General features: G+C 39.6%; 1 protein-coding gene and 1 long non-coding RNA gene across 2 annotated transcripts in view; both read left to right on the plus strand.

Annotated features, from left to right (window-relative positions):
* ALDH1A1 (aldehyde dehydrogenase 1 family member A1) overlaps nt 1-846 on the plus strand; it is a 55,294-nt gene extending 54,448 nt beyond the window's left edge. The window contains 1 exon segment of the mRNA NM_001286977.1: nt 232-846. Coding sequence (NP_001273906.1) covers nt 232-304 — 73 coding nt within the window. The 3' untranslated portion in view covers nt 305-846.
* A 9,228-nt stretch (nt 847-10,074) lies between these two features.
* Nucleotides 10,075-17,817, plus strand: LOC111090744. Its single transcript, XR_005353180.1, has 4 exons — nt 10,075-10,385; nt 10,906-11,129; nt 17,243-17,352; nt 17,460-17,817. It is a non-coding gene; the product is annotated as an uncharacterized LOC111090744 (long non-coding RNA).
* The last annotated feature ends 5,443 nt before the right edge of the window (nt 17,818-23,260 follow it).

Here is a 23,260-nt window from a genome sequence, read left to right on the forward strand (position 1 = left end):
ATAGTCATTTAAAATGAAAACAAAAAAGGTCAAAAGGTTCCCCACAAGGGGATTTATGTGAGACCAGATATCTTATGGTTGGCTGGCTATTATTTGAAATGCTTCTGTATGCAGAAAATATTTTCCATTGTCTCTAACTAGATAGGCAAGAACAAATTTGTACTAAGTCATGGACGATGCTACATTTGTCCTGCTGTGCTAAATTCCATGGGTTTCTCCTTCTCTTTCTAGGGGAGAATATGGTCTCCAAGAATACACAGAGGTCAAGATGGTCACAATGAAAATTTCTCAGAAGAATTCATAAAAACCACAAGAATGAAGCAAAGAATCTTCAATGACTAAGCATCTCCTACAGTTGCTAATATATTGCAGTGGGTTTTGAATACAAAATTGTGCTTTTCTTGATTTTTTTAAACATAAGCGAATCACATTAGCATTAAAACTACAGATAGAAAACTTGACATGTAGCTTATTCTGAAAGAATCCTTTATCTTCTAGTATGTGTCCCCAAGTCATATCTGTAAAAAAAGGATGGATCTAATGTAAGACTTCTCCAAACTCTGTAATAGTTATGTGCTTCTTCTTGTAACTACTTTTCCAGGATAATCATGTTATAGAAGAGGACCAGTTGTCATGTAGCTTATTTCTCTAACATCCACTTAAAGTCCTTAACATACCTTTGAACTGGGGAGATGTGCTCTGTTCCTAATAGTTGTGAAATCAGTGGAGTTTGTTGAAATGTTACTTAGACTATCATGTCTGCTTGTCAAATGTAGTAATGCCTGTAATACCTAGCTGTAATCTATATATAAAGCTTAATAAAAACAACCTTGCATGATTTTTGTTAAGTTTAAATTTTTAAAAAGATTTTATTCATTTATTTATTTGAGAGCGATAGAGAGGAAAGCATGAGTGGGGGAAGAGCAGAGGGAGAGAGACAAGCAGACTCCACACTGAGCATGGAGCCCAACTCAGGGCTTGATCCCACGACCCTGAATTCCATGACCTGAGCCGAAATCAAGAGTTGAGTGCTCAACTGGCTGAGCCACCCAGGTGCTTTGAATTTTTTAAGCAGAAGTTTTGGTTATGGTGATTTACTCTCCTGGTCATTCAAAATCAGTGTTAAATTCGGCATAAAGATGTATTTAAGAAGAAAAGTCAAATCCACTCATTCTCAAGGAGGTAAAGAAACATATTTTCTTTCCCAGAGGAAGTCTTAAAATCAATAGCAAACATTTGAGGTATGTGACTTCAGTCTTTCAGGAAACATTTATTGAGTTTCTAGAAAATTCTGGGTCCTATGTTAGATTTTATTAAAAAACAAACAAATAGTGGATATTTCATTATCTCAAGATGCTTTGATTTAGTAGAGAACAAAGACACCATACCAAAAAAAAAAAAATGTTTTTTTTTTAATGATGAGCATGTAAAGGAAATGAGAATTCAAAGAAACCGAAGAGTGTGATAATAAGGTACCCAAGGAGTAAGGATGAGCTTTTATGAGGGAATTGCAAAGAGCCTCATAAGGGAAATTTGACTGGATTTGAACCTTAATAATGAGCAGATTTGCAATGAATAAAGAGGAAAGAGTTTCCATAACATACTCTCAGGACATGTTCCTTTGGAAAAAAAAATTGGAAAAAATCAATATCGTATTCCTCTCTGGGAGTTTCGAATTGCACAGTAGTGGATTCTAGCTTCTGAGAAGTCCTGCAACTTATATGATTTTGTTTAATACAGACTTTCTTCTAAATTTATTTAACTATAGACTTTCCCTTTCTCCTACCCTCATATAATACTGATTAGCACTAAGGAATCCACATTGGAGGATGCTGTTCTACACCACAAATTAGCAGTGAGTATCCTGAGGAGAGGTGGGGATCAAGGAGGAAGAGCTGGAACAGTGACCTCTGTGTAAACTACCTAACTTACATGTTTATGCCCTCATACAAAAAACTTTCCATCTGGGTGCCCATGGAGAAAGTAAAAATACGTGAACATTCTGTGTGTATACATGTTCTAAAATGTTCCTAGTTCAGCCACCTAACATATAAGTTGAATAATGTTTAGGATAACTTTTTTTTCATATTCATATATTATAAATATCATTGCTTATCATTTTACATCAGTAGATACCTCAGTAACATTATTTATTGTCAGGACATATAACAGCTGCCACAGTTAGTGCCACAACATGCAAACAAATGGAATTCTTTCAAAATAATTCAACCCCAATTGCAAAAATTTCTCAGAATTGTGTGGGCCTAAAAGATTGGCAATCTGGATGATTTTTTAAGATTTGGGATGTAATTATCACTTTGAAAACTGGAGGATTTGAAGACGTGGGAAGAACTGAAAAATGTTTGGACATTGAGAAGAAAAAAATAGCCAAATGCAGAGAAGGGTTGTGTTTTCCAAAAACCAGACAGTGTCTACATTTTTCAAAGATGTGTTTAAAACCATGCATAAATAAATTAATAGGTAGACAAGTTAATATTGTAATAGCAATCCACCAGAACATTTTAAAATGTAAAACAAAGAGGGCTGAACCCAGAACAAGACAAAAGCCAGAAGCAAGTTTAAATATTTGAAAATTAAGTCTTAGTTATATAAATAAGACATTACAGGATTAAACAGAAAATATCTGTTTCATATTGGCTCATCCTGAGCCTCTAGACATTATTTGTCTTTCTTTTCCTCCGATTTATAAAGCCATGCTGGCCGTAATTCCTTTTTTAAAAGATTTTATTTATTCATGAGAGACCCAGAGAGAGGCAGAGACATAGGCAGAGGGAGAAGCAGGCTCCCCATGCGGAGCCTGATACGGAACTTGATCCCAGGACCCCCAGATCAAAACCTGAGCCAAAGGCGAATGCTCAACCACTGAGCCACCCAGGTGCCCCTAATAATTCTTAAAACCTTGAAAAGCTAAAGGGTATTTTATTAGCCAATGTGCTACAGAAAATATAATAAGGAATTTTATCATGAAGAATTCAGTTCTGAAATCATCAATGGAATATCATAGTCCTTAATATCCACGTGGTAAAGTTATTTTGTGCTCCAGGAATACCAGAAGAAGTCACAGAAGTTGGAACTAACTGTTCAGGCAGAGGCAATGTCAGGGATCACATGTAGATTCTCCAGTGTCCTAGTATCTTCCCACCTCCTTTCTCCCTCATTTTCAGAATACCTGCTTCTGCATTATATTATAGTAGCCTAGGAGAAACAGGGGTGGGGGGAGATATTTTTCTTAAAATTTTTTGTGGCCAATTGAAAACAGAGTTAACTCAAAGTATGGGATTTTAGCCATTTCTTTAGATACTTGGAAGGAATGATGAACCAACCTAGAAGAACCCTTTGCCTGGGTCATGCATGATTTTTTTGAGTCTCATTTCTCTTGAACCTTTCAAAGTGCACATATACAATCTATAGAAAGTTTTTATCTTTGGGGTTTTTCGAGTATATCAAATAACCAGGTTATGTTTTCACGCGAGGCACAAGTTTCCACTTAGAATTTTACTTGCTAATTTATCTTGGGATTTTTTTTTTCTTTTATATTCTCTGGAGATGCATCTGAGCCTTCCCATTTTTGATGGTAAAAAAAATACACTGGAAAGAGAATTGGAGATGATGGCTAGACTCCCTGAATACCAAAATTCAGTGACTATGAGGAGGGCACGAAAACTTATAGCATGCTGGGACTGTGGTATTCTGGAAGATACCATCCTGAGTCAGGACACAAAGGAGAGAGAAAGAGCTCAATTATCACCCTGATGTTCTGTGGAAGAGTAGGGATGCCACAAACTTTTTGGTGGAAGCTTAAAAATGCCCTACATCATGTCTCTAAATCGTGTCTCTCTAGCACATGGCCCTTGGATTCTGAATGGTGGGATTATCCTAGGGAAAAATAGTAATATTCATAAACACAGGATAATTCCAAAATCCCTAGAAAGTCAAATTTCCTGCCAAATGAAATATCTACAGGAAAGATATAGCAATGCTTCTTACATGTTTGATTTGGTGCCATGTGCTCACTAGTTTCACAAGTGTTTCGTTTTATTTAAAAAATGGACATCTCTGAGTTTTATAAAAATGTTTCTAGGTGGTTGACATGGTGCTATCCTGCAGTGGATTTAACCAGATTTTAAGATTTTATTTTGTTTACTTTTTGTCAAGTAACCTATTTAAAGATCCATCAAGCCTGGAAAAAGGTATCAAATATGAAAGCACAAAACTGCTTTTTTCTTTACTTTTTATCTTAAAATAATGCCAAGCTTTTGGAGGAGTTGCTATAGCAGTGCAAAGAACTCCCATATATCTTTTATTCACTAATTTCTAACCTTTTCTGTCATTCATTTACCATCCTATTCTCTGTATAGATTCACTTTTTTTTCTTGAGACAAACTTTTGAGAATAACTCTTGGACATCATGTCCCTCTGCCCCCAAATTCAATGTAATTCACAAAAAACACAAAGCAGCTATCTAATTCAGGAAATTTAACATTGACAAATTCTAGTATCCAATGTACAACCCACATACTATTTTTTCAAACTGTCCCAGTACTGTCCTTGATGGCATTTTCCCCCTGTGATCCGAAACTTAATCCAAGATCATGAATTACATTCGGTTTTTATGATTTTCTTTTATCATTCCTTAATAAATAGCTTGTAAGCATAGCTAATTTTCGGCCAGGTTGTTTAATAATGTTTTGATCTGGAGAGAAACCTAAAGAACACACAAAACTCACAGAGTAACTAAATTAACAAGATTCGGAAAATGGGATTCAATAGCTTTAAAGAATAAATACTTCATTTCAAGATTGATTACGAATTACCATCCTTCATCAGAAACTGACAAGGATTTTATATACATAGGCTGAAAAATATATCTTTTCCCTTGGACAATTTTGAAGAAAAGCTATGTGTTACCTTGAGGACATTAGCACCTATTTTTTGTGTGCATTGTTGCAATATTGCCCTTTTACATTTCACTCCCTAGCCTATTTATTTGAATATTTTCCCAGAATAGCAGGTTGCCTACATTTTGACGATATCTAGGGAGGCACTTTAATGGTAACTGGTTATAAATCCCTTAGTCACTTAGAAACATTTTAAATGACTTTACTTTCAAAGTATAATTATGGTAGGGAAGATCTTGACCTTTGGAGTCAAAGAGATGCTAAATTCTGATTCTACCACTCACTAGTGGTATTTTCTTAGGTCAAATACTAGACCTTTCTCATTTTACAATCATTCCACGGGTCATGGTAGCCTAGATATTTGGGAAGCAACATGTTCTACATAATCACATGGGCCCTGGGAGCCCAGCAGTCTGGTGGCAAATCCCTGGTCAGCACTCGCTGGATTTGGGATTTAGGACAAAATAACCCACCTTTCTAAATTCCAGTTTGTTTTTATCTATACGCAGGAATTAATACTGGTACTTATATACCAGGGTATTAACCACTATTCTAGTAAGTGAAATAATGTTTATAAAATGCAAAGATTTCTAGTATATAACAAGTACTCAATATATGTCACTGATCTATTGATGAAGGTTCTGGAATGATTTATAACAATATCGACAAAGATAATAATGTTTCTTTAAACACTAGAGAAAATATCTTTCTCTTGACTTTGACCTTGTATCTTCTACATATTCTTTCTCTGTCTTCCAGTGTCCCAACTACCTTAGTTAGGGCCCTGTAATTATGATATGCCCATCCCTCCTATCCATTTTTAAAAAATCATTCCTTCAAACACAGGTGAAAATCCTTTTTCAAAGTAAGAGGAGGGTGGAGAACAATGTGAGCAAAAAACTTGGCTGAGAATTGAAGCTAGAAGTTTAAATACATCTAATGCCAAAGTGGGGTTAGTTCTAATTAAATGAACTCCACTGCCTTTCACCCCTGAGTTGCCAGTCATCATGATTAATCCCTAAACTAATAGGCAGAGACAGCAGGACTAAGACAACAGCAAAGTGAAGAGGCTGGTTTCAAATGCAGCGCGGGAACCCACAATGACATTGGCCACCAAGTGATTGATTCAGAGGTTCAGCCCACATGAATTCAGTGGGGATTAGTGGATTTAAAAGCACATGGTTTAGCATTTGTATTCAGTGCTCAGTCATCTCGCATTCATGCAACCACAAAATGTCAGAGCTAATGTCTTTTCTAGAAAAGAACGTAGTGTTCTTCTAGCCCAATAACTTCATTTCACAGACGCATGGAGAAATTGAGTGACGCTTGAAATATCACTAAATTGTCAGTGGCAGGGTTTGGCTAAGACCCTCTGTATTTTAACTCCTCGTTCTGTGCTACTGCTGGGGCCCCATGCGGCATTGCAGATGTTTAAATCGATACTTGGTTAAAGATGTTAACGCCCGGTGTTGTATTTTATTTATTATAGTTTATTCCTTTTATCTAAAAGAAGTTATGTAACAGCCACTGTGATATATTGTTTGCATGTATTTTGTCTATTAGAACTTACTCCTTTTGTCTAAAAAAAGAAAAAACTCCAGTGGTAGTATTTTTTTTTTAAAGCCTTCAGGTAATGCAAATCAGCTTCAATCACATATAAAGCAGAGTGTCTTGATACAGTTACAAAAATAAAAATTAAAATCTATTATCTGTCTTTACTTGACAGGTATCAGAAATCTATTGTGTACAAAGTACTGTGCATTGCAAAATGATGAGCATTTTGTTTTTTGTTTTGTTTTGTTTTTTTTTTTTTTATGATGAGCATTTTGATGATAAGCATTAACCCCCTGTCCTCTGCAAACACAATTCTAGCTGCTTTAGAGAGGCTATTTACCTCACATAAAAATGAAAGGTACTGCTCTTACAATGCTTAAGCTTAGTAGAGGAGACAAGAAATATACACAAAATCATGGAAATGAAAGATCAAATGTACAAAGTATGGTAAGATGGATGGAATTCCAAGTTAAGCCATAAATATTTAACAAAGATGAATCTTAAAGTGAACAGTGAATTCATTGAGGTTGGATTTAAACACAATTAAACTCTTAATTATTTAATAACTGTAGATTAAATTAAACTTTTAATTAATAATTATAGATTCATGTATCATTGTAAGAAATAAGAAGAGATGTGCCCTTTATCCAGTTTCCTCCCAGGGGTAACATCTTGCAAAACTGTAGTACAGTGTCAGAACCAGAACACTGATGTCATTGCAGACAAGATAGAGAACCTTTCCACCTTCACATGGATCCCTCATGTTGCTTTTATTTCCATACCTGTGTCTCTGCCACCTTCACTCCTGCCCTAATCACTGACAATCTGTCCTCCATTTCTTTAATTTTGTCATTTCATGAACCATACAGTATGTGACCTTTGGGGATTTTTTTTTCCTTAGCATAATTCCATGGAGATCCATCTAATTTATTGTGCATAGTAAATTATAATACATGTAATATATATAGCTTCATTTTACCACTAGTAATGGAGTTGTCTTGACAGGTCCTCATAGATATTTTTAGAGAAAAGTTCACTATTTTTTCTTTAATAACTTCAGAATAGGATTGAAATGTCTTATCATGCTCCAGCAAAGTATGGGTTTCAGATAGCAATGAAAGGATGCGTAAGTAGGAGAGGATCTGTTGGTAGAAACCAGGAATGCTCAATTTCCTTACTTCTGGAAGTGTAACTGAATCTCCTCTGAAGTTCTGAGTTAAATTTAAGAAAACAGAAGAAACAATTTTTTCAGCATCCATGGTAGACAGTCAACAAAGCCTTGAAGGGTATAGTGCAGGGCACCATGGGAGAAAGGGTGTCTCATATTCTTAGACAAATACAAATAGGGTGGCAGATTTCCAACACCATGTGTCTTTTTCATCCACTGCCTTTCATGAGTACTTTCTAGAAAACCCAAGATAGAAAGCATGTAGCTTCTCCATCAGGACCTTTGACATACTGGTCCTCACCCTGCCACACAGATTGGTTTCCTCCAGTTTCTCCCTCATCCAGAACTTAGGCTGTCCTCACATGAACTTGGCTTTTTCTCCACTCCTCCAGCTGCTGAATCAGACTAAGACCCATGTGGCATAATCAGTACTGCTGACCCACCCTGCAGAGTGGAAGGTGCAGCCACCACAGAATACCACGAAATATACCCACCCCCTGGTCTATGCCCTACACAGAACACCAGCAACAGAGAACATTACACGGACGGGCAGCAGTCCTCGCCCACCACTCAATCGACTCTAGGCCCTAATGTAGGCACACTCAATGAACTACCTCATTGCCTCTTCTCAACAACTACAGTAGATGGGAACTACTTTCCTCAACTTGTAGGTGAAGAAACTGAGGCTCATGAAATTTAATTTACATGGCCAGTAAGTAGCAACATCAAAATATGAAGCCAGGCAGTCTCTCCACTCTCATTATTAACTAACAAACTATAACTGGGCATCAAACTCAGTCAAGCAATCACAAACTAGGCAATATTAGTAGCAAAATTTAATCTTTTCTTGTGTGTTAATGTTACATGCAAAGTCATTGAGATGTTTCAGATTTCAAACATATTTTATTTTTCTTCCCCTTTCTAATGTTGAAATCCAGACCTGTCAGACCTCTCTGTTATATTCTTACTGACCTCTACTGGCAAAGAGATCCAGAACTGGGGGATCCTGGCAGATAGAGCTGCTAGAGAAGACCTCTCATGTCTCTTTTATGCTCATCTTTACAAAGGAGCACACAAGGAGGCTGTCATCTCTGTCATTCGTTGAAATATTATCCTGTTCAGTGTTGTTCAAAACAAGGGTGTCCCTAACTCTGGTGTCCAAGGTCTTCTCCAGCCAAGGGAATTGATAATAATACTTCCAAAATGTTTCAAAACTTTTAAGCTACTCTCAGCTGATTTTCAAAGATATAAGAATTTTTTATTAGGGCTCATTCCCTCCAAAAACAAAGAAGTACCAGTTTTTAGTCAAATCAAGTCTTAAGGAAAAAGGTGGAAGAGAATATATTTAGATTTACGAATCTTTTTTAGAGTTAAATGATGGCTAAGGGAAAAATCAGGGTAAGATTTGCAGAAATAAGGAAAGAAAGCACAAGGGAATTGTAGGCACAGATGCTGAGGCAAGAGGAAGAATTATATTTTTTCATAATGTTGACCTTGGTGATGCTTCTTCATGACTTAAGTCAATGATCGCCTTAACCCAGAACCTCCCTACCGCCCACTTGTCTACCACTCTTCTGGTTAGCTAGCTTCACTGTGTAACCCCTAGTATGCTCAGCTGACCTCTCACCTAGAAGTTATTGCTCCCAACTGTTGCCCTCTGTTTACTTGCTTGCTTCACACACCAGATGGGGAAGTCACAACCTGAGATTGGATGCTTAATTTTATTTTATTTTACATTTCTATTTCCAGTACAGTACTTAACACTTATTAGAAGTTCAAACTTCTGGGCAGCCCTGGTGGCACAGCGGTTTAGCGCCGCCTGCAGCCTGGGGTGTGATCCTGGAGACCCGGGATCAAGTCCAACATCGGGCTCCCTGCATGGAGCCTGCTTCTCCCTCTGCCTGTGTCTCTGCCTCTCTCTTCGCTCTCTCTGAATGAATAAATAAATAAATCTTAAAAAAAAAAAAAGAAGTTCAAACTTCTAATAGAACTTTCAGAATCTGAATTCGTACTCTGACACTCTGGTCTTTTGCAAGCTCTACTTACATTTCTAGAAAAATGTCTGCTGTGTAAATCGTATATGTTGCATTTGCCACAACTCTGGTTTTGGCCATCTGCCCTTTCCTGTCCCCTATGCCGGGGTGCCCACTGTATGGATACCAGTGATGAGGGAATAGAGCCTATGAGAGAAACAGAGCTGCTCAGCACTGCAGGGCTGCAGGTGGAGAAGAATAATCTAAGCAGATCAGAAACATGCCCTTTTTAACCCAAGCAGGCACACTGATCCTTACAAGAAATCCTACAGAGATTTTGCCCAAGAGAGGTATATTTAGCTTCCCACAGATTCGCTTCAAAGAGCCAGCTTCTGCCTCTGATGTGAATAATTAAGCTACTTTGGGTTAGAATAACCATTTTCGGTTTCACTTTCTTCATCTCCTTGGTGTAATGGGAATAAAACAGGAAAAACTTTGGAGGGTTGTGAGAATCCATGTAAGCAACTCAGTCTGATTTTTGGCTCACAGTCTCTGAGTCCTAAAAGTTGGCTGGGAAAACACTAACTATGAAATTATTCATGACAGCTAACATTTCTGCTGCATTTTGTATGGCATTTTCACCACACTGTATTGTATTTGATTCTTGTAACATCTCGTGAAGTGAGCTGGGAAGGTACTGATACCCCACTGGATAGATCCGAAATCCTAACTTCTAAGAGATTTACTGACTTGTTGTTCAAGTTCACACAGGTAAGGTGTAATGGCACAAAGATTATGCTGAAATCTGATTTTATTACTCCAGGCTTCTAGACAGCACCCTTAAAGCAGTAGTTGTTCTTTCTCTGCATACTTTGAAAGTCAGAGCCTGCTGGAGAAGCAACCATGCACGGGGCATGAGCTCAGTACTGCGGAAAGAGTAGAAAGGAGGAAGGAAGGTGGTACTCATGCACAGAGGCAGTGTGACATCTCTCCTTCGCATTGCCCATAAATGTCAAAGGAGAGCTGCATGGGGTTAGCTCTGCATGGGGAAGAGATGCACATAAGGGATGCCCAGCGCTCAATGTTACTGGAATGATGACCCTATAACATCACTCCCTCAGGGATGCTCTGTTGCCCTTCAAAACTCTGACCTCCTAACTCTTTTTATTATTATTATTATTATTTTTTAACCATTTCTTAATAGTAAGTAGATCCTGGAGCAGGAAGGGTGGGGACAGTGTGAGAATAAAAGGAGCAGATTGAAAAAGCTGTCTGTGCATTTATCCCACAGAGATCCCTCTCCATTTGGGGCTTGAGAAGCTGATCTACAAATCCCTTCATATGCAAAAGATGGACAAACGCTCCAAAAGAAGGTCTGAATGGTAATGGAGGTAGAACAAAAATGGAAATTTCTGGATCTGTCATCCAAATAAATATTAGAAGCAAAATGGCCATTATTAAACAGCCGAAAAAACTTCCCCCAAACAGGATTGACAACAGCAAGCATTCTGAAAGGTAAAAGCCCTGAACCCTGCCACTCCAGGACTTTTGCATAAGTGAAACTAAGAAGTCTGTCACAGACTCCCCTCCAACGGAAAGGGCTGAGGGTAGATGAAAATGTTTAGCTCCAACCTGCCCTTGGGATAATTGCATGTTCTGAACGACATCAAACAAAAAGGCAGTCTCGACTTTATTGGCATGAAGTGCTATTAGGTTGTCAAGAATCCTGTGATCTCAAACTGCAAGAATAGGCAGAAAATGACTCTGCAGAGGATATTAAGGGATTGCAGGATATTCTCTCCATTGTTGCATTAACGTGTTTTTTTTCTCCAATCATTCTGAGTCACATTCTGGAGGGGAAAAGCCAGGTAGGATTTTCCCATAAGGCAGATGGTGCAAATGAAAGAAAAAGAGTGGTTTTGCTGGGCTTATAAATGTCCCATCTGATCTTTTCCTGGTCTATAAGCTTTTTTAGAGTCAAACAAATGTAGGCAGCTATGACATGATTATACCCAGCAGGTAAAAGAGAAGCACCGAAATTACGTTTCTGTAAGTCATCCACATTGCAATTAACTTTGCAGGGCTTTTTTGGTTGTGACAGATTGTTTGCTGCAGATTTGAGGAGGTAGTCAGCATAAAATGACTGTGAAGTCAAAATCCTCCCTCTAGAAACAGACAAAATCGTTCTATACCTGCCATAGTGCTGTAAGTGGGAAGGAATCAAGTATAACTTTAGGCCAGATCTATGATTCCCTAGATGAAGATACTGAAGGTCCCAGAGGTAAAGTGAAACTATCACACAGCTAGTTAGTGGCAGCATCACAACTAGAATTGGGGTTTGCTGATTTGTACGCTGGGATTTTTCCTAGTATCATACAACCTACACCTTTTCTAAACATAAAATATTTGCACCTTGAGTGTGGAAGTGACTTGAGATTTTCTACTATAAACTTTGTTGGTGGTTGTTTGGTTGTGCCAACTTAGTATGGGTTTGGGAAACAAGCTCACTCCATTCTCATTTCATAGGGTTTGGCAAAGTTGGAATCCATGCATTTCTCTAATTTGTGGGGTGGGCATTAATCACAATCTGGCCAACTCTGATTGAATTCCTATCTTCCTGGGCTTGTGGATTGGTGTAGAGTTAGGCACCTGGTCCCTGCTAAGCCAATCAGACCACTACTGGGAGTATTGCTAGAACTGTGAAGAATGATTAGCATACAGAATAAATGAGATCTATGGCATATAATGCATATACAATTTTATTTTGATCTCCCTCTGTCCCCTGAAAATGTATTTTATGGGAGAAGTTCTGATCCTGCATGAAACGCTAATAGATATGCAACTTTTTTCACCCTTAAGGAATAAGAAGTTCTTTACATTTTTAAGATGTAATTCAACACGTAGAATGTCAAATCCTCTTCGTTAGTTAAAGGTAAGGCTACTCATCCACCCCTAACTAGAGCTTGTGACAGGCAAAAGTATATGGACTGAAAAAAGGGAAGAAAATGATCTTTTATTTATCTCTTGTCCCCAATTACACATTTATTTCCTCCTTCCCCAACTAGCTAAGCAGATTTCTTACCCTGTAGGATCCAATCTGAGTTGGAATCCAGTGAAATGAAAGGGAAGGTGGGAAGTCTGGTGGATGGAAAGTCCTCACTTGACTGGTACTGTTGAGTTCAGGCTTTGTCTTCTCTGCTTCTGACTTTCTCTCATAGGTGTTTTCATGTGTTGTTTGGAACCCTCATGCTGGGGTTCTCGTGTCATCTGTGCCCTCAACCAGATGAATACTTCATCATACCTGCAACCTTATTCTTACCACAGCCATAAAATGTCTACGATTCACTTTTTCTTTTTTGATCAGATCTAAGACCGCTCCCCTGACAGCTCTCTCATATGTATTGGCCACACATGCTCTATTAGGAGCTGATTTGTACCTCCCCAGCTCCATTTATATGTTGAGGACCTAACTCCATGTACCTCAGAATATGACTGTATTTGGAGAAACAAACACCTCTAAGAGGTGACTAAGTTAAAATGAGGTGAGTAGAGTGGGCCAATATGACCAATGTCCCTATAATAAGGTATTAGGATGTAGACACACACATAGGAAAGACCATGCAAAGACACATCACGAAGGTCTGCAAGCCAAGAAAAGAGGCCTCAGGAGAAACCAAACCATTTGTCATCTTGATCATGGATTTCGGCCTCCAGATATGTGAAAAAACGAATTTTTGTTGCTGAAGCCACCCACTGTATGGTATTTTGTTATGGCAGCCCTAGCAAAGCAATACATGGTCCAGGGGAAACACTCATGCATCATTCTTGCTGTCAGGCTTTAGAAGTACAAACCTGACATAGCAATTCTCCTTTATTGTGCTTCTAGAGAAGCAAGGCAACTTTTCTCTCACCCTCCATATTTCTCGGGAGAGGGTCAGAGAGTAATCAGTTGCAGGGAAAGCTGTATTATATATGTAATGTCAAGCTCTCTTAGTGATTTCCCCACTCACACCTTCTCAGAGTTTTCTCCAAACAATTCTTTCCCCTAACTCCTTTATATCACCCAAGCCAACCTTTTTGATAACAGTGAGAGATTTCCATCACCATATCATTTATTTTTGACTAGCTCTGCACCATCTCCCCCTATGACTTAGTACCTCCTTTGTAGTGCAATAGGTACTGAACCTCGGTGATTCAGATGAAACTTTTGTTTAACAAGATATAAAATTATATCTTCCGTGACAAAAGCCTAGGTAGAAATGAAATTGACTCATAAAGAAAAGTAAAACTGGTAGATGGAAAAAAACTAGAGTCTTGATAATGTCATTTGCAGTCATGAATTTGGCTCTACCTGAGTAGGTTCCAGTGTTTGGAACCTCACTTAACATTTTGGTTAAGTGAGTTGGCCCTTAGAGCCCACATTCTTATTGTTTGCTTCCTCATTTTCAAAGTGTCAGTTGAAATAAAACAAATCTCACAAGGTGATTATTTTCAAGTGTTCTGTTATTGGTTGGTTCAGGTCTCTCATCCAGTTATAAAACTGGCAGTTGTGGTCACAGCAGCTGGGAGCTTGGGTGCTCTTGGGTGAGCCCAGAGTCTGCCTCTCTCAGAGGGATGAGTAGAAATACTCTTTGGAGTGCAGGAGCCTCTCTGGGTATGGAGGTTTGACTAAGGAGGGATAGAGACACAAGTAGTGTCTGAAGTGAGGCAAATGACCAGAGTCAAAAGTCTGTGAGCTTTGACTGTTGTAGATCCTCAGATTAATTTTTTTTCTGAATCCTTGAAATTCCCAATATTCTAATAACTCTTCATATCTTGCCAATACTTTCACTGCAATATCTTTCATATCCAAACTTGATTTTCCATTCTATGATCTGTTTTGCCAATGGATACTCTCACTAAAACTCTCACTTGGAATTCACTATATTTAGACAAATGCATGTTTATTTATGCAGTTTTTCATATAATTTTATAGGGTTTACCTACTCTCTGAAATCCATTTGAGGCCTTATAACTTAAGAACTTCTCTTTTATAGTTGGGCCTAGACTGGCTTTTACAATATTGACATCCTGAAGAAAGCAAGATAAGTTCTTGTATTCTTTTATTTTTAAAATATCTATATTATGAGGCATTTTACTAAGTACTTATTATGTGCAGGCAGGAACTATGCAACACACTAAGATTTTGCATGAATTGCCTCATTTATTCTTACTGCAACCTTCTTATTTTTAAGATTGTATTTATTTGTTAGAGAGAGAGACAAAAGGAGGAGGGGCAGAGGGAGAAGGAGAGAATCTTGAGCAGACTTTGTGCTGAGCATGGAGCCCAGTGTGGGGATCCACATTGGCTGAGATCATGATCTGAACTGAAGTCAAGAAACAGACAACTAAACAACTGAGCCACCCAGGCGCTCCTTACCACAACCTTCTGAAGTACATATTATTTTTATTCCCACTTTACAGAAAACAAATTTAGTGGTGTTATGTAAAGTCATAGACTGTGGCTGACCCTGAACTCAAACTCAATTCAGTTTCTGAAGGATAGCTGTATACTGCCTTTCTTTTTGTACCCAGTTTTCTTCTCCTGTGGCTTTGTCCCATAGGTATTTCCTGAATCCCCCAAATTAATGAGGTGGGCCATATAATGCTTCAATAACAGAAAAACCTCCAGATCTCAGTGTCTTTGAACAGCAAGGGCTGATTACCCTTAAACAATCTTGGGTGAGTACCGCAGTCTCCAGGCCTCCTGTGCTCAGAACATGCAACCATCAAGGTCACCATTTTATGAGAGGAGGTAGATGGAAAAGGCGCACTAGCTTAATGGCCTCAGCCCAGAAGTGATATATAGCATATAAAATCTGGTTTGCAGGACCTAACGAAATTTTATTAGCTTTGTAACCCTTGCTACCATCACAGGGAAATGCACTGTATTTCAAAGCCAGCTCAAAGAAGTACATTTTCCTAAATATTAAATAAGCTCAGCCATTTTTTTCCATGAATATTTCCCTATTCTTCCATCACTGTAATGCACACACACAGCATTCAGGTATAATTATTATAAATTATTATAAATTTATTTATAAAAATTTATTATACATTATTTAATTTATTATAAATTATTATAAAAAGGGCTAGTAGAGAAAAGGCATTTGGTGATTCTAATTTGAAATTTATCAGTGTCCATTTCTTCTTCTTGTGGGTACCTGGTTTCTTGTGATGTATGGCACCTGCGATCAACCCCAGAGACATCTGTGTGCTTTTACCACTTTGCTGCAAAATATAACACCTAATTCTGTGAAAAACCACTCCCACGTCCAGCATCTACACATTAAAATAACAAGATTCTATAAATCCTACAATGCAATTTAGGAAAAAGTGAAGTGTCCAACTGGACACTAATCAAAACAAGATACTGTACAAAGGCCAAGAGTAGAATAAATATAGAAGCTATCAAATGGCCTTACTCTTCAGTAGAAAACACAGAATGTTAGCAAACTGCTTTCCTAGAATATAAGTGGAAGAGAAAAGCAAGCTCTGAACGTCATCTGCCCGTATTAACCCTATTAATCAGGGGCCCGTAGGTGGCACAGACAGGTAAGCATCTGACTCTTGGTTTCAGCTCAGATCATGATCTCAGGGTGGTGAGATGGAGCTCCACATCAGGCTCTGTGCTCAGCGGGAGTCTGCTTGAAATTCTTTCTCTTCCACTGCCCCTCCCTTGCTTTAATAAATGAATAAATAAATGAATAAATCTCTAATAAACATCCTGCTAATCACAATTCCGTTGGGACATATATCCCCTCCACCAACCATATTTTGTTTCAGCTCTATCTTTGCCTTCTCGAACACAGTGATTGACAGGTATGCTTATTGAGCTATGTGGTATGTGTTGAGCACTAGGTGGTATGTGTGTGTATGTGTGTGTATCCTATACAATTTTTCATCATCCTGGTAATGTCACGTGGAAATGGCGAATATTATATAGTGAAAGAAATGGAAGTCCAAAGAGGCTGTTATTTCTTCAAGGTCACAAGCCTAGTGAGTTGTGTAGCTGGCATTCAAACTCTGAATTGGAATCACTTCAGAGTCCCCCTCAGCAGGTTGCAAAAGGGCTCCCAGAGCTCTTGGAGTATTCCACATAGACATGCCTGACTCTGTTCCATCTACCTCAGTCAAAATGTGGTAGGAATGAGCAAAAAGAGTGGAGGAACTCACAGAACCTGATGTAGAATGGTCTGGACCTGGAGGGTGGGAGAGATGAGGAGATATTATTGGTCAAAGGGTACAATCTTCCAGTTATAAGATGTTGAGCATGGTGGAGATCTAGTGTTGAGCATGGTGACTATTGCTAATATAGCATTGTGTACCTGAAATGTGCTGAGAGAGCAGATCTTTGCTTTTCTCACTACACCAAAAAGAGGAGAGGGGAAAAGAACTATGTGAGGTGTTGGATATCTTAACTAACTTGTGGCATCACTTAAAAAAAAAAATATATATATATATATATCAAATCATCACATTATGCATCTTAAATATATACAATTTTTATTTTTCAATGATATCTTAATGAAGCTGAATAAAAAATAATGAGGGCACAAAAGCCTTGAGGCTTTCTCTTCTCTCATCAGGGTCCTGAATAAGAACGTGGCCGGCTTACTAAGGATGAAGCAGTGTGCTCCCTCTGCCCTTACCTGATTTCACACCACCAATGAATGAATATTCATTTCTTCATTTGTAGGTTTGTTTGTTCATTAGTTGACTCAACTTTTTTTTTCCTCTTATTGTTTGCCCTCTTTCTGAATGCTCTTCTGTTAACCTCCTTTTTTGTCATAACTCCTCACCCAGACAGACTCAAGCTCTGAAGAACCTCCCTGCCCAGCCCCCTAGACAATAAGGACTCCAGACTCACAGCACTGTACCTGGCTCCCCAGCCACTGTGACCACTGCTAGTTTTATGCAAAGACAGAGGCGCAAAGCCAACTGACAATAAAATGCTTGCTGTGAAAGAATTCTGTGTAAAGAATTTCTTCATCAAGAGAGTGATTTTAATTTGACCAAAACTTTGCAGATGACAAAATGGGACTGAAAATCTGTAGGCTTTGAAGCAGGAAGCCCAGAGTTCGAATCCTGATTTCATAACTCCCAAAATTGTGAAATCTTGACCAAGTTTAGAGTTGTTTCCTGCAACATAGGGATAAGGATAGAGCCCAACCCATTGGCTGAGAAGTCAAATTAAGAAGTAAAACACTTAGAGCACATGGCAGGACACATGCCAGTCACTGTTCTGAGTGGTGAGGACACAACAAAGAATTCGGAGGAAGTCTGTGCTCTCACTCGGCACATTCTCTAAGGAGGGAGGCAGAGATAATACAGAAGCAGACAGACAAAGATAGTATTTTACCTGGTTATAAGCATTCAGAAGACACATAAAGCCAGAGAAAGATCTCGCAGTGGCGTGGGCAATAGGGTCACTCTTGATGAGACATGGCATGAGGAACATGAGGTGATTGCTGACACACCTGCTCCCAGTGAGAGCCTCTCCAGACAGGTCTCACCAGCTGGCCCCCAAAACTGATGGTCCTATTGGGGAGGAGAGGAAAGAAATGTATAATCTCACAAAATAAAGTCAAAGTTTATATCAATTCTTCTTTGCTTTCTTTCTTCCTATAAGAAGAAGATTCACCAAAATCCCTGAATATGTCTGACGGGCAACCTCATTTAATTGATGGCTTATCAAACTCACTCCTCTAAATTTGTGAGCTTGCCAAACCAGAACATTTCCAGGAGGGAAGGGGCTGGAGGCCCGGCAAGCTTCATAGCCTCACACTTTATTTCCATTCAAGAAGTCAAGAGACTCCGTGTGGAAACAAATCTGAGTGAGCTACCACATTTGTGGGCTCATCTTTTTGGGTCAACAGAGAAGACAGTAGCTTCTAATATTCCTAAATCTGCCATCTGGGGTCAAGAAAGCCAACTTGGGCTGCTGTCCTTAAGTGACCTGCTCTTGGTGGTGAGGTAAGAAGCCCTCAAAACATGTGTCGAGGGTAGAAGGGTATCTGGCAGCAGTTCCTGTGGCTTTCTCATTCCTCACCCACCCTGACTGAGGCGTCCTCACACAGAGACAAAGCCTCTTAATCTTTTCCCTCACTTCCTTCTTCTGTCTGGGGCATCCTGTCAGGTGTGTTTAGGCTTCAAGGTCCCTTTAGCAAGTCCTGAGTCTCCAGGAACCACCAACACTTCCCCACATTGCCTGGGGTTCTTACGGGGCCACTGCCATTATGAGCCAGCCTGGACCTATACCATTACTTACTGTCTGTGCCAGCCCTCCCCCTCTTTGGCTGTGGTCCCACACCAATAACCTGTTTAATTCAATTCACATCCCATTGAAAGTGACAGCTCACCCCAGGCAGAGTTAGCATTGCCCTCTTAGTATATTTGCTCTTGCCATTCAATTATGATGTGTGGGCTCCTATGAAATTATCATTCTGAGGCTCAACAGGACAGAGGCTTGCTTTAAAGTGACAGCCCTGGGACACCTGGGTGGTTCAGTGGCTGAGCATCTGCCTTCAGCCCAGGGTGTGATCCCAGGTCCTGGGATCAAGTCCCACATCTGGCTCCCTGCATAGAGCCTGCTTCTTCCTCTGTTTCTCTGCCTCTCTCTCTCTGTGTCTCTCATGAATAAATAAATAAAATCTTAAAAAAAAAATAAAGTAACAGCCCTGTTCCTAGTGCATTGATTGGTTCTGTTTTTTGTAAACTGTCTTGTGCAGCCCTCCTGAAATGGAGCAGGGCAGGGGTGTTCGTGTGGCAAGGCAGGGGGTGAGTGGCCCACTTTGGGAAGTCCTGCCTCCTCCCTACCTCCAGCTCCAACCACAACATCTCCTGTATTATTCACATACTGTTGCTTCAATGGCAGGTTCTTAATTGACAATAGGTTACATACAGGAAAGGTTGAACACTTCTGGCCTGTACTGACTCCCCTCTCCTCCATGAAACAGGCCTGAAAGTTTCAGGTAGTGTGATTCGGAGCCCTACAGGATCCTGTGCGAAACAACCCTGTATCTCTAGATGGAGCCTGACTTTGGCTTTCCCGCATTTTCCTTCATTCAACAGATACTTAGAACATATTCTGCACAGGTGGAAGGTGAGCTGGACAAGACACTGTCTCCCAATGAGACAGACTCATAGATCTGCTCCCTTTTTTCTGTGAACATCTTAATGCTAATTTTCCAAGTACCAGATTCTAGGCATCCCCCCACCCCCCACCACCTCCCATCCGCCGGCCAAGAGCCCTTGCTAGGTATGTCCCAGGGGACTTTATGGCTGTCATGCCTGCCACGGGGATCTCTGAGGCATACTCCACACGCTGGACTCTCAAAGACTCTCAAAATCACCAAAAGCAACTTGTGGCATCATTTAGTAAGCGTAACACCAAGCGAATGTTTCTCACATCCGCCAGGGGATTATGATGTTTTAGAATTTCCCATTTCTTGCACAGAAGGATAGATCCCACAGGAGAGGCAACAAACAGTCTCAGACCACACCAAAATTAGAAGAAAGAAAAAAAGAAAGGGGAAGATTAGGAAATAAATGCTTCGGGGGAGCTCTTCCAGGGGAACCAGTAAACTCCATTCTCCTGCTGGCAGGAAAACAATATCCCATCCCTCTGCCTCAAGGTGTCCCCAGGTTAGAACTTAAAACCCAATCCAGCCCAAATGGAGTCCATCCTAAGGCCAAGAAAATTTCCTTTTACTGTAGAGTTGTAGCTCTGCCCTTGAGAACAAAGTCAAGCCTAACTAATTCTCATACTGTCTCTTATTCTCTCTGGGTCGCTTCTCCTTCCCCACCCCCCCATATTCATAATCCAATAAGAGATATTTCTATGTTACATACATACTATTTCCTCTCTCCTGCACTGCCACCATACATGTGCTAAAAACCACTTTTCAATGTTTGGGCAGCTTCGTTCCTGCCTAAACCAAGAGCCGGAGCAGAAGATGACAGCAATCATCACAATTTTCTTTTTATTGTCACATGTCCTGGAAAAGAAACGCATCCTCCTGGGATAATTCAGTACTTTGAAGAATGGCCCAGAAACACAAGTAAAAGGCCTCAGCGCCTCTCCAGTCCATGTGGCTACAAGAACTGGGGTGTCCAACTCTTCTTTGGAAGCGAGCCCTACGTGCATCTCACTATTTTGGAATACGTGCAAAATAACCTTAAAATGTGTCTCTCCGGAGTCCTTGTTCTGTTTTGTTTCCTTCCTGTTGCTCTCAGGGAGCAGGAATAAAGGAAACGGCGTAAGGGGAAAGGACAAGACAAAACTATTTCTTTTCTTGAAGAGTTTTTTTTTTTTTTTTTTTTTTTTTTTTTTTTTTTTTTGCCGCTGAAATGAAAATACAACAGTCATAATAGTTATTGTCATTAAATTCTGCTAAGCACATCCTGTTTCCATTTAAGCCTTGAGGTTCCTGCACAGAGGTTATTGGCTCTACTTTACTGACAAAGGCTGTGGCTGGGGAGGTGGGGGTGGGAATTGGCCCGAAGTCATAGGCTGTCCTAGCACTAGGAAACAAGTGTCCTGACCCCGGCGCTTCACACTATCTTGTGAGGTCTTCACAGCACCCTGAGAATACGTGCATGATTATCACCAGTCTTGTAACTTGTCAAAGTGACAGGTGAAGTGGTGAATTCAGAGCAGAATTAAAACCTCGGTCTTTAACTCCAAAGCAATTTTGCTCTGACTGCACCACGAGCATTCTCAGACTTTGTACAAACAAATGTCCCGAGTTTTAGTTCAGAGTACACAATTGCCATGCATAACCCAGAGTAACAGATTTACTTTTTTTTTTAATATTTTATTTATTTATTTATGAGAGACACAGAGAGAGATAGAAGCAGAGACAAGGCAAAGGGAGAAGCAGGCTCCCTGCAGGGAGTGGGATGTGGGACTCGATACCAGGACCCCAGGACCCCGGGATCACGATCCAACCCAAGGGCAGATGCTCAACCACTGAGCCACCCAGGTGCCCAACAGATTTACTTTTTATGGGCTTTTTGAAAAGTGCTTTTTTGGAAATATCCTTCAATGTTTGCTGAGGTGTCTGGGGCAGGCCTTGGGCTGGAAATGCAAGCATGGCCATGATAGAGGTGCTCCAACTTGCCCCCAAGGAGTTCACAATCTACCAGGGTGGGGAGTGGGAGGAGCGGCAAGGCAGGGAGAAGAGGAAGCAGAGAGTAAATTAGAGAACAAAACACAAAGACACACCCTTATACAACACACACTCAGTAGAACAGAGGCGCACTAAACCTCAAAGCAGAGTTCCCATTCATGGCACTATTGACATTTGGGGATGGATAAGTCTTTGTGGTTGGGATTGTCCTGTGACTTGTGGAATGTTTAAAAGTATTTCTGAATTCTCCCCACTAAATACCAGTATAATGCACTCCTTCCCCAGATGGGATAGTCAAAAATGTCTCCAGATATTGCTAAATGCCCCCTGGTGATAGGAGATGGGTAACACCTAGTTCAGAATCCTGGCCCTAGAGGTACACTGTGGCCAAGATAAGCCATGAGGCAAAATTAGAGGTCGTTAATAATGCTGTCTGGTTTTTAAATGAGGGCTTATTCCATGCCAAGTACTTTAGAAACCTGATATCTTTCGGTCCTCATGACATAACAATTTTCCGATGTGTACACATTGTACTGATGACCATTTTATAGGCTAGGACCAAGGCACAGTAAAATTGACCCTACCAGCTGTGCAGTAGTGGCTGGTAGACCTAGGATTCGAATCCTGGCCTGTCATCTTAATCCATGCACTGAGATATGAACGACATTTTTTAAGTCTTCTTGGCTCACTCATTTTCTTTACGCATCCATAGACTAAATATATAACTACCAACATAAGAGCATGAATATTTCTAAGTTTACATGGCAGTGTAATCCTTTTGTGGGTATTCTCTTTTATCCATCCCAGGCCTAATTAATCTAGTTTATTTTGGGTGACTCAGTTACAAGAGTCATGCCCATCTATCTAGGAAAAACACTTTTTTTAATTATGAAGAATAGAATGTTTCATATCTTGGTTTATCTTTTAGCCATCCAACCACTAACTGTGTGGAGGCCAAAAAAATCCCTAAAGATTATAAAATACTATTAGCTGACACTACATGCTTTCAGTTACTTTGATTGAAATGAGTTAACAACAGGCAAACAAACAAACAAACAAACAAACAAACCCGGACATCTCTTCCTTAAATATATACCTACAAAGGATCTCCAGAATCCCTAGATAGTTTTCACTTAAATTGCCAACTTTCCCAACAATACAAATAAATTTACATTAGTTATATTTCCTCAGTATTTCTCGGAAAATCCTAAGTGAAATATATCCTTTATGGGCAGGGTGTTTAAATCGTCCGTTGGCTAGGCTTGGATACCTAGGAGAGAATAGTGATCATTTTATATTCATCCATTTACTCCAGTAGACTGCTAGGATCCACTTCTTGTTTTTCAGTTTTTTGTGTAGGTATCTCTGGTCTATTAATACGTTATCCCGAATCCGGTAAGTCAAAGAACATTGACATAGAAATCAGAATGGTCAATGGAGCTTTATTAAATCAATGCATTTAATTGTGGATTG

The sequence above is a fragment of the Canis lupus genome, chromosome 1 (assembly GCF_011100685.1).
Source record: "Canis lupus familiaris isolate Mischka breed German Shepherd chromosome 1, alternate assembly UU_Cfam_GSD_1.0, whole genome shotgun sequence".
Taxonomy (NCBI): domain Eukaryota; kingdom Metazoa; phylum Chordata; class Mammalia; order Carnivora; family Canidae; genus Canis; species Canis lupus.